Below are 13043 nucleotides of genomic sequence, written 5' to 3'. Positions count from 1 at the left end.
TTGGATCAAAACATAGCCAGATTTGTTTTGTATTTTAAGTCTGCTAGAGAAATTTGGATGAATTTAGAAGAGAGATATGGACAAGCCTCAGGCACGATGTTGTATTCAGTTCAACAATCCTTGTATGAGCTTAAACAAGGACAGGATAATGTTTCTGGTTTTTACACCAAGATGAAAATGTTGTGGGATCAGTTGGATGCTGTTGATCCACTACCATGTTGTGGATGCACTTGTGGTACTTGTGATATTTCTCAGAAGTTGATTAAGTCTCGAGATGATAAAAGAGTAGTAGAATTCTTGATGAAGTTGGGTGATGGTTTTGAGATCATCAGAGGAAATATTTTGGTTATGTCTCCCATACCATCCATTTCACAGGTTTACAGGCTGTTAGTTCAAGAGGAGAATCACAAGAAGATTTCTCACACTCCAGCACTACAGGATGATCCACCTACTATGGCTTTCTTTGCCAATAACAAGAGATTTTCTCAGGACAAATATAAGTCACAGAACAAGCAGAGTTATTCTGGAGAGGCAAGAAACAAATTCTTTTGTGATCACTGCAAGATGAGTGGACATACCATACAGAGATGTTACAAGATTCATGGTTATCCACAGAATTATAGGAATGATAAGAAGGCAGCTGTTGCTCAATGTGAAGAAGAAGATAATTCATCTAATATGCCATTTACAGCTGCACAATACAAGCAGATTTTGCAGATGCTTGGTAAGGACAAATCAGATGATGATAACAAATTGACAGATACTCAACACAGGGCTGCAAATGTTGCAGGTAAATTTTGTTTTACTTCTCTATCTGGTTCTCACTGGATTGTGGATAGTGGAGCCACAGATCACATGTGTCATGATCTTTCTCTCTTCACATGCTACACTGCAATCCATGGTCAAGACAATTTTATTACTATTCCAAATGGTAGTAAAGTGAGCATACAATACACTGGTACTATCAAGTTGAATACAGCAATTACTTTAACAGGAGTTCTTTATGTTCCAGACTTCAAATTTAATTTGATTTCTATTCCCAAAATCTGCAAAGATATGAATTGTCATGTTGTTTTTACTGATAATGAGTGCTATATTCAGAACTCTTTGATGACACCACAGCTTCTTGGTAGCTACAAGGAAGGACTGTATTATATGGATCCAGGTGATACAAAGATCATAAGTTCTCAGAGTTTAATGGCCAATTCTCAGGCAAGTCATCAACAAATCAGCAAGGCTAAACTCTGGCATTTAAGGATGGGGCATTTGTCAGTTCCTATGCTACAACATTTACCTGTATTTGATAGTCATTCTTGCACTATAGACAGTATTTGTCAGATATGTCCACTAGCTAAACAGACCAGGAATGTATTTCCTTCAAGTACTACTAGATCAGAAAAGATATTGCAGCTTATTCATGTTGATACTTGGGGACCTTACAAGGATGTTACTCATAATAGCTGTAAATTTTTTCTGACAATAGTGGATGATTTTTCAAGAATGACTTGGGTATTTCTAATGGCTGTTAAATCTGATGCTGTCAAGATTCTTATGGATTTCATAGTTTATGTTGACAGACAGTATGCTAATGTTCAAGCTGTTAGAACTGATAATGCTTCAGAATTTTGTGGAAAGGACTTGCACAATTTTTTCACACAGAAAGGGATCTGTCATCAAAAGAGTTGTGCATACACTCCACAACAAAATGGGGTTGTGGAGAGAAAACACAGGCATTTAATTGAAACTGCAAGAGCATTATTCTTCCAATCTAAAGTGCCTTCACAGTTTTGGGGAGAATGTGTATTATCTGCAGCACATCTCATAAACAGGATGCCTTTACAGGTTCTTCATAATCTCAGTCCATTTCATAAGTTTTTTAATAAACCTCCATCATTAGATCATATAAGAGTCTTTGGCTGTTTGTGCTTTGTTTCTACTCATGGACCTCACAGGCTTAAATTTGATAAAAGATCACAACCACATGTTTTCATTGGATATCCTGCTGACATTAAGGGACACAAAGTACTTAATCTGGACACTATGGAAATTAGTGTATCTAGAGATATCATTTTTCATGAACAACATTTTCCATACCATATAAAATCAGCCTCACCATCCTTATCATTTTTTCTACCAATCACTACAGAATCTTTAGACTTTACTCATGATTTTCATGTTCCAGATTCTTTCACAATTCCTATTTCTGATACACCACCTGCAGATTCTAATCCTACCAATTTCAGTAATACTGATTCCAGTAATACTATTTCCAGTGATAATTCATCTGCAGACACATCAAACACAAACACAGAATCTCACAATTCTCCAGTTAGAAGAAGTACTAGGATTTCTAAAGCTCCATCTCATTTGACAGACTATGTTTGTCATAACGGTATTTCTTCTGTCACACCTCACTGGTGCAATTTAGTTTCTTATGATTCCATGCCACAGTCTCTTCATTCTTTCATAGCTAAAGCAGATGTTCTTGTTGAACCAACATCTTATGCTGAAGCTTCCAAAGACCCAAGATGGGTTGAAGCTATGCAGAAAGAATTACAAGCACTACACAACAATCACACTTGGATTTTAGTTCCACTTCCACCTGGTAAGAAAGCTATAGGCTGTAAGTGGGTATTTAAAATCAAGTTTAAGGCTGATGGCAGTGTTGAGAGATTTAAAGCCAGACTTGTTGCAAAGGGCTTTAATCAGAAATGGGGTATTGATTTCTTAGAGACTTTTTCTCCAGTTGTGAAAATGTCTACAGTAAGATGTCTGATTGCATTAGCAGCACACAGAAACTGGTTTATTCATCAGCTAGATGTAAACAATGCATTCTTGCATGGAGATTTATGTGAAGAAGTTTATATGCTTGTTCCTGAAGGTCTTCCTAATCCAGAACATATGGTTTGCAAACTTGTCAAATCACTTTATGGCCTTAAACAAGCATCAAGACAGTGGTTTGCCAAGTTAGTGGGGGAGCTACACCATATGCAGTTTACTCAGTCTAAGAATGATTATTCATTGTTCATCAAAGAAACAAATGGAAAGATCACTATTCTTGCTGTCTATGTAGATGACATCATACTTACTGGTAATGATGTACAAACAATCAATGGTTTAAAGAGACACTTGGATAATGTATTCAGCATCAAAGATCTGGGAAGGTTGAGTTATTTTTTAGGTATAGAGGTTGGTTATCTACCTGAAGGAATAACTCTCACACAGAAGAAGTTTTCCAAAGAACTACTAATTGAAGCTGGGATTGGATGTGATCAGCATGCTGTTACCCCTTTGCCTTTAAATCTGAAGCTAAAAGCAGATGAAGGTCAAGTATACAGTGATCCAAGTCATTACAGAAGTTTAGTAGGAAAGCTTAATTTTCTGACCCACACCAGGCCTGATTTAGCTTTTACTGTACAACACTTAAGCCAGTTCTTACAAGAGCCTAGAGAACCTCATTTTAATGCACTGGTTCATGTGTTAAAGTATGTAGCATCTACTGTTGGTCAGGGAATCATGTTAAAGGCAAATGAACAGTTGACTTTGCAAGCCTACTCAGATTCAGATTGGGCTGCATGCTTGAATACAAGAAGATCAATATCAAGATATGTGTTACTATTGGGAAACTCTCCAATTAGTTGGAAGTCAAAGAAACAGGGAACTGTATCTAAGAGTTCATCTGAAGCAGAATACAGATCAATGTCTGCAGCAGCTGGAGAAGTTACATGGATAGTGAGACTACTTGAGGAATTGGGTATTAAAAATCTCAAACCAATTACTTTGCATTGTGACAATCAAAGTGCTATACACATAGCAAAGAATCCAGTACATCATGAAAGGACAAAGCATATTGAGATTGACATCCATTTTACCAGAGATAAAGTTATGGAAGGACTACTGCAAATTTCATATTTACCAACTGAGCTGCAGATTGCAGATGTTCTTACAAAGACATTACCCTCAGCCAAGTTCAATGAGCTACTGTCCAAACTTGGTATGATAGGAGATCATTCCAGTTTGAGGGAGGGTGTTAAGATCACAAGCACTACTGGTGAAGGAACACAGGAGCTAATGCTGAGACATGAACCAGGCTAACAAATCTGCAGAGTTAGTTGCATAACTAACTGCCAGCTAAGCAAGGCACCAGAACAAACCGTTCTGTTATAAAGCCACCACTCTCTCTCTAGATTTAGTTAGTTCATTTTATTCTTCTCTCTTGAGCGATGCTAGAAAGTTCTCTCTAGAATGTAGTCATTTTTACATAGTAATACAGTAGAGTAAGGAAGGATGTTAATGGAGGCTTGAGTTCCATACTGTATTCTGTAGATTGTACACAGTAAGCCACTTCTGTTCATCTTGTATTGTTTGATTCAGAGTTTAATTGCAAAGTTTACATAATTGTGATAGTTAAGGGCAGGCCTATAAGGCTTAGGATACTATACTAATCTTGCCAATTGCTTTGATGGCTGATGCCATGATGAATATAACGAGAGGCAAAAAATCTATACTATACTATACTATAATAAGCCAACATGGGTATAATTTGTAGTCCAAAGTTTTAGTTATATTTTTTGGTTTGGTACTCTCCTTTTGGTACTACAAGTCTACAAATGTGGAGTCTATTAGTATTGTATTGTTAAACAGCTTCAAATACTAAAAACACTCATAACAATTCATTATCATATAACATTAAAAAAATTATAATGATGTTATAAATAAAATTATAAATATACAATTTTGAATATCTATTTTAAACAAGAACCTTCATATAATTATTTTTAACTTTAACGTGTTATAAATAAAATTATAAATATACAATTTTGAATATCTTTTTTAAACAAGAACCTTCATATAATTCCTTTTAACTTTAACGTGTTATATTTCAATATAAACATGAACCATTACATAACACTTTCGAACTCTAATCTTAAAAGTTATTGTTGTAAAAAAATCAAGATTACAAAATTACGTTTGAAATTCGATTGATTAAATTACTGAATCTTTCAAAGGTATTACACGATCGGCTATGTTCGGAAAAGATTTGAATTTTCTGATTTTTTTATTTTTAAATCTACGTGTACTAAATTCGAATTAAATGTACTAATATATATATATATATATATATATATAGGGGCCTTCTCCTTGAGGAACTAACAAATATGGTAACCTAGTAACTCTTCTAAAAACTAACTGTTAAAAGATACAGGACATACCTGACCAAATTACAGGACATAAAACTTGTCTTGAAACGTGACTGTATATTTATAAATAATAGAGTACATAAAATACATAACATTAAAAATTGAAGAACAAAAAATACAATGTCCTGTATTTATTTATATTTTGTAGTTTTCTCACAGGTTCTGTATTTTGTTTGTTATATATAATATGATTTTTTTTATTTGTGTAATTTTTTATTTAAAATTTCTCGCATGTTCTGTATTTTATTTGTCATATTTTATTGTTTGTTATGTGTTCCGTATTTTATTTGTCATAGTATTAAAAATATTAATATGAAATAAAAACAGAATAATTAATCAACATGTAAGGATTACAGTTATATGACTTGCAGTTACTCAAAGTTACTGGACACATGTAGTTAGCTAGCGGTTACAGAATGGTGGGGTAGATGCAGAAGGGAATTGTGTGGCTAAGATCGAAAGTTACCAGGTTACTAAAATAGAAGAGTTCCTCATTGAACCATACCCTATATATATATATATATATATATATATATATAGTCAGTTGAATAATATAATTTGATTTAATTAAAATTCAATCCATTAATACTAAAATACTAATAAAATAATGTTAAAATTTAAATTATAAATAATAAATTACGAGTTATATACCTGCCCGTGCTTCGCACGGGTTAAAGGCTAGTAAAATAAAATCTGTATATTCCTTATTTCTTCAAATTGTACGACAAAAATTACACCATGCATGCACAGTTGTACATATATTACCCGTACCATCACACAGCTTGGGAAAAAAAAAATGCTAAAAGTGCCTAATATTTTTAGCGAGGCCATTTCTCCTTGTCAGGTACTCATTTTTTTCATCTTGGACGCTGCACTTGCCTTTTAGCTGGTTTTTTTGAGTCTTTAAGATCTTATTGCTTAAATTTTCTTTCTACATGATTTTTGATTAGTCGATATTTTTTTTAATGAAAAATCTCTTTTTCTTTATGCGGATTTGTTTTTCTTTCGGGTGTCAAGATTTTTATCTAAATTTATAATGATCCTGTTCAATGTTTTCTCTCCCTTTCACTGTCTGAAATTCAATTGTAATTCAAATTTTATTTTTTATTAAATCTTTTTTTTGAGTAAATTTTTTATTAAATCTTATTTATAATATATAATATAGACCAACCAAAAAAATTAGAGTTTTTATTTTATTTTGTGCAAGAATATAGGAGTGTTTTAATCCGAACAACGTCATATATACCATTAAATAATTCACTCACTTTGGAGTAATGATCGGTTTTAGGTTCAAAGCAAACCCCAAAATTTTACAAATAATTGTACATATTGAAATTTAAAACAAAATCTTTAACGAAAATATAGTCGGACACGGAAACAAACAGTGTTGTGACGTGTGATGAATATATAACGGTACTCCTGCTTTGCTTTAAACTCACTGTTAATTATATTCTTCTTCTAGGGTTTGAAAAACAATTCAATTTGGATCTGTGTATATACATCCAATCTCATCGAGTGATGGTTCTGTCGCAGAAGATACACGACGTCTTTAAAGGCACGGTGGAGAGGATCACTAATCCTCGAACTGTCTCCGCCTATAAAGAGAAGGGAGTTCTTAGTGTCGAAGAGTTCGTTCTCGCCGGCGATAATCTCGTTTCTAAATGCCCTACCTGGTCCTGGTACATCTCTCTCTCCCCCCGCTCTCTCTCTCTCTCCCCCCCCATCTCTCTCTCTCTCTCCCCCCATCTCCCCCTTCCCTCTCTCTCTCTCTCTCCCCCCATCTCCCCCTTCTCTCTCTCTCCCTCCCCCCTCTCTCCCTCGCTCCGTATGTGGGTGTTTTTTCTGTGATTGAATTATCTAATTTGTACTGTAATGAGCTACTGCTTTTCTCTTAGTGCTTCATCCGGTAGATTCGTATGTATACGACTGTGAGTGTTTTGCAGAAAGTGTGCCAATTGTCTTGACTAATGAACAAATTTATGTAAAAATTATAGTAATGATAGTAAGTTATGTATTAGTTAATCAGTTGATCGGGCACTCCAATATAGATCTTCTAAATCGGTGATTGATCAGTCAGTTAACTCCATTGTGCCACATTAGCTTTATTAATTGGACTCTTTAGCTGTTTGTGTCTATATTGCAAATTTTAAAATGGTTTATGTCACTGCAGGTTTGTTTATATTCTGATCATAAGGGTCATACTGCATGAAAGGCAAAAACAAACTAATTTCTATCTGTGCTTTTTGTTTGGTTTAGGTACAAATTTCTTATAATAGTTTGTTTATTGATTGACAGGGAATCTGGTGAACCAAGCAAGAGGAAATCGTATTTGCCAGCTAATAAACAATTCTTAATTACCAGAAATGGTAACTGTAGTTGCCCATCTTTCAAAAATATTTTAATTTCCTGTGAGAGGGTTCTGTTATATTTTATTTGATTGTACCGGTAACTTCTGGTTTTTACTTCAGTTGTATTTTTAGCATGTTTTAGTACGTATAAAAGTGCCTTGTCTTTATCTCATCAAAAAAAGTGCCTAGTCTTTAGTGTTTCTGTACAAGGCTTACTGAGATGACAAGATTATAGGGGCTTATAGGATTTGATTTTGATCTGATAGACACTGGCAACAATCTATTGAATGCAAGCGCAAGTATGTGAAAACAAGCTCTTAACAATGATCTTTATAAGAGGATGCTCAATGTTATTTAAGCACAAGGTTCTATTGTTGTTGAACATTTTTTTTTAAAGTGTAAAGTATGAGAACTCTGAATCTTGTCTAAAAACCTGTTGGAACATTTAATGATTCTTGATTTTCTAAAGTAAATGCATTTTTGTAGGCCATGTATAGAGGAGCCAATATGTTTTTTCCTTTTTTTAATTATTACCCCTGTACTGGCCTTTAACATGCTAATAACCTTTTGCGAACACAGTCTATCAAGGGTAGCTGTACATAGCATACTTAAGAAAGCTTCTTCATTTTTTCCACTGTTTCAGAAGATACTTTTTCTCATGTTTCTTTGCTAATTATTGCAATTGTTATTAATTTGAGTACCTGCATAGTCCCTTGCCTGAGTAGAGCTTCAAAAGTGGAAGAAGAATATGAAGCTGCTGGGGGTGAAGTTTTAATTGACGGTGACGATAATGATGGCTGGCTTGCAACTCATGGGAAACCAAAAGGTATTTTAAAGTTTAATTTAATCATCTCAAATTATAAATCTCATCTTCTGACTTTTGTTGTATATAAAAGATGGAAAAAAAGAAGAGGAAAATTTGCCTTCTATGGAGACGCTAGAGATCAGCAAGAAGAGCACTATCCAATCAATTTCTTCGCACTTTGGAGGTGAAGAGGAGGAAGATATCCCTGACATGGAGGAATATGAAGATCCTGATAACCTTGTTGAATCAGATCCTGTAAGATTTCCAGTAGTGTCTATTTGCATTGTTTTCTTGTACATAATCGATGACTGGATGCTGTTGGCATTAATTGTGAACTAAATTAATTGATGTCGAGTGTATATGCACTATATTTTAAAATTTGGAAATGAAAGATAGCTCCCTTCTTCCACCATTATGCCTGAGCTCATAAGCTGACAATCATTAAAACTAATGACAGATTTCTTCAGTTAAAGGTCAATTTCTTCCCTCATACTTGAATATTGATTTTGATATATCAGATCTTCATTGGGCAGCAAGTTCTGATTTTTTTTGTTAAATTATCGACTAAATCCATAAATTATACAGATTGTTTTCTTTCTGGTGAAGTCGCACTTGTTTAGTTCACAAGTATTCTTCCTAACCTTTCATGTTGCTACAGGCAACACTTCAGTCTTCATATCTCGTGGCTCATGAACCTGATGATGACAATATTTTACGAACCCGAACATATGATGTTAGCATCACGTATGGTCTACTAACTCCCTTTTTCTACTTAAAGAATACCAATGCTTTCGTGGTCTTACTTATCACTGGCTCCCTTGTAATTAGTTATGATATCATCTATGTTCTGATTATAACCTTTTCACTTCTCACTTTTCAGGTATGATAAATATTATCAAACTCCTCGCATCTGGCTTACTGGGTATGACGAGGTTAGTGACAGTAATTACATCTTTGTAATTGTAATAGGTAAACCCATAATTTTGTATGACAGGAAGATGCTTAGGCTTTTCAGACTTTAAAGTGTGTAATAAAAAAGTGATGAGTACAGTTGAAATATGATCATAAGCTTGGTGCTTTTATGCATTCACGCCCCCCCCCCCCCAAATTTATAAATATAATCAGATTGAATGTACAATGAAATATACAACTACCAGTTTGAGCTGTATTGCAATGAATACTTGAGCAAATAAGGTTTAGTAATTTCAAAATTGAAAATCAATGCTCATTGGAATATTTTACGATGTTAGTTTCACTAAATTCTATGCAATAAAATATTATTTTGTGCATTCAATAATATGGCTTGTTAATATGAAAATTTTGACTGATGGCTCTTTAATGATCTGTAGTCAAGGATGCTTCTTCATCCAGAACTTGTGCTTGAGGACGTTAGTCAAGACCATGCCCGGAAAACGGTGAGATACTCTAATTAGTCCTTCCTTTTTGTCACTATAATATTAAGTTGAATATAGCTGTCCTTTTTAAACTGTAACATAGAACTGAAATGGTAATATTAGACTTTATTGCCTTGTTTAAAGCTCCAAATGAATTTCAAGAATGGTTGTTTGACTATGTCCTTTCTAAAACAAAGTTGAAATAAAAGCATGTATTAACATTTGCTAGCTTAGTACCTGTGTGATGCACGGATTTTTTTGATAGATTTTAATATGTTTACTTAAAATATTACTTATATAATCATAAAATAATTATACAGTTAAACCATATATTGAAAATCTAAGAATTGATAAATAAATTTAAAAAATGAATAATAAAAACATATAATAATGTGAATGTGGTGATTTTCCGATCACCTTTGAAACTGAAAGAGGAATTCCTGTATATTTACATAAGTCTTTGAGTTCATTCCTTGGCTGTTTATGCTCAAAATCGTATTAGTTAATTGTGCTATAGCCCAACCTGATTATAAGCTATCAAATATTTTAGCTTACTAGGATTCAAGGAGAAGGTTTATATCAGAACACCAGTACCTTGATACGTTGCTAGATGTGTGTTGATTCATAATGTTATATTTTTTTATAATCTTGATACAATGCACGAGCTTTCTGGTTAGGAGTAATATATGGTTTAAAAAGTTCATATGCTATATGCTTCATTCTAATTTACCTATTTATTACAGAATAAATGCCCTGTTTTGCTAAGAAGCATAAAAATTATTGTGATGCCTTCCATTATGTTTAAGTTTGGAGCCATGTTTGGTTTTACTCGTTAATTTGTATAAGTTTAATTTGTCAGTTGCTTATGGGTAAGTCTTTAATTTGATTTTCCTTCCCTTAAACTTCATCAAACTCAGGTAACAATTGAAGATCATCCACACTTGCCCGGAAAACATGCATCTGTACATCCTTGCCGACATGGGGCTGTGATGAAGAAAATAATTGACGTTACAATGTCACAAGGAGAAGAACCAGAAGTAGACAGGTAATCCTTTACTTTTCTCTCATTCCAGTTGGTTGTTGGCTAAAAAGATTAAAATAAACTATTCTGCTTCTTTATAGTAACATTTTAATGTGAACTTCTTCAGCAAGGGATTGGGTGTTTACTGTTTAGACTTCATAAGCTTGGAATTTGCATGAAATGTGAAATTAATGAGAAATAAATAAAACTGAAACATATAATGACCTGGCTGACCACAGTCTTGGTTAGTGCTTAGCTATCTATCGCAATTGAGATGCTCATGTGTACACTTAAGCGTTACTTGTTTCACTGAGAGTACAGTATATTAGTATCTTCTTACTGCACATCTTTTTTGTAGGTCATCTTCCAATTTTGGCTCTTAAAACGTGCCTAGAAAAGATATGTTGCTAACATGAATGCCTGCAGTACAGATGCAACGTAGTAAGACCTTGAGACAGTTTAATATATAATTTGAATGTGGAGATTTTGTATTTTTTTTTGGCGAAGGAAAGATGGGTTTTCAGATTTTTAATTCTTGTTTTAGGTATATCTATAGAATATTGGTAGAACGGGAGTTCTGTGAAGAAGTAAACATTAGGTTTAAAGTGTTCTATTAGCTTTTACAAAGTCAAAATTACTGACTAAGATTCAAGTACTGTACTTCTATCCAAGCACAGAACTAATATTAGAGATGTTAAATATTTTTATTCCAGTGTCATTGAGTGCAATGCATGCCATCCCACAAAGTTTTATTGTTTTGTATCTGCTGACTTGCCTTTTAGATTGTTTTGAATCAGTTTCATGCATTGTTTTAGGTACCTATTCATATTCTTGAAATTTGTGGCTTCCGTGATTCCGACCATTGAATATGATTATACCGTGGACTTCGATCTTGGTAGCTCCAGTACTTGATGTGAAGGTAATTTCACGCTTTTCTTTCATGATCCATTGAATGTTTTGTACACTATATATCTAAAACTTGTATTATATTTTAATTATATGATTTCCCTAGAACTTGAGTAATATAAGGAGCCATCTAATATAATATTTTGTTGAGCCCTTGATGCAGTCTTATTAACAACCCCTTCTTTTATGTAAAATAAATAAGTGAACCATGAGTAATTAGATGAAGTTGCTTATTTTTAGCTTGCAAGTTGTATGTTTTTGTGTTTAACATATCAGAAATTTGCTCCCAACTTTTGAATATATCTTTGAAAATGTGTGGTTTTTTTTTTGTGATAAGCTGTCTTTGAAAATGATAGGTTTATAAGTTTATTATATATTTGTAAAAAATCTTTAGAATCCTAGTGAGGTTTGTGTGCTCTAGGTTAAGGGGAGAGCGTAAACTTTTTTATCTGCAGGCAGTGGACATTTTGTCCATCTCTCTTTGATCTGATTCTTGCTTTTTTTTGTGCTTTGTACTTCCCTCTTGATTTGAATCGATACTTGTGCCACCTCAAATTTTAACCTCACAGAATTACGAGCATGGAATCTATGGTCAACATACCGATTTGCTAGAACCTTATAGTATCTTTTGACTTTTGGTATATTTGTTTCGGTTTTTCTAGTGTGTGCCTATGGGCACATAATTGGCTCTTATTTCTTAATGATGCGCATACACTAGACAAACCTTATTTGTTTTGAGAGATGATATCCTTTTCATTCTTTTGCAGAATTTATATGGCTTATAAAGATGATAGCTCTGCCAAAATGATGTGAAGCTAAATCAGTTGACCTGGAGGAGTCTGGTTCTTGTTTCCCTCATTGTTGTACATATCATTCTATGAAATTTGTAAAGAAGAATATTCTTAATGAGACCCCGTACATTTGTTGTCATGCACACTTTCCACATTGTAAATCAATTAATGCTTTTACCTTTGTCTTGAAAGTGGGAACAAAATGCTAAATCGTTTAATTCTGTATTTCCTAGTAGTTATAGAGTATACCAATACAATAATATTGTTGGGATTATAAAGAGGTTCTTTGAAAGATATAAATTTATAATTGTTCTAAAAATTTTGATTAATAAAATTATTATTATATATGTTAAATACATTAATTTTAAAAGACTTGCATAAAAAATAATTTAAAGTTAATTTATTTAGTGCAAGAAATACTGACTAAGTTTAGATCAAGGTTCAAGAATACATACATTATCATAGATTAGTATATATGGGCAAGTTATAGGATACAAATAGTAGCATTGTAACATAAAGTTTTACATGATACAAATAATAAAGTTTTAATAAAGTCATTGTAATATAAATTTTGAAA

General features: G+C 33.3%; 1 protein-coding gene across 1 annotated transcript; it reads left to right on the top strand.

Moving 5' to 3' along the window:
- The first annotated feature begins 6635 nt into the window (after nt 1-6635).
- Nucleotides 6636-12691, top strand: LOC108192949 (autophagy-related protein 3). Its single transcript, XM_017359496.2, has 10 exons — nt 6636-6880; nt 7497-7567; nt 8259-8375; nt 8446-8609; nt 9013-9098; nt 9235-9286; nt 9704-9769; nt 10666-10793; nt 11585-11688; nt 12443-12691. Exons 1-9 carry the CDS (start codon nt 6720-6722, stop codon nt 11679-11681), a joined length of 942 nt encoding a protein of 313 aa, XP_017214985.1. The 5' UTR covers nt 6636-6719; the 3' UTR covers nt 11682-11688; nt 12443-12691.
- The last annotated feature ends 352 nt before the right edge of the window (nt 12692-13043 follow it).

The sequence above is a fragment of the Daucus carota genome, chromosome 6 (genome assembly GCF_001625215.2).
Source record: "Daucus carota subsp. sativus chromosome 6, DH1 v3.0, whole genome shotgun sequence".
Taxonomy (NCBI): domain Eukaryota; kingdom Viridiplantae; phylum Streptophyta; class Magnoliopsida; order Apiales; family Apiaceae; genus Daucus; species Daucus carota.
Note: the sequence above shows the minus strand (reverse complement) of the source record. Positions and strands in the feature narration are given on the sequence as shown.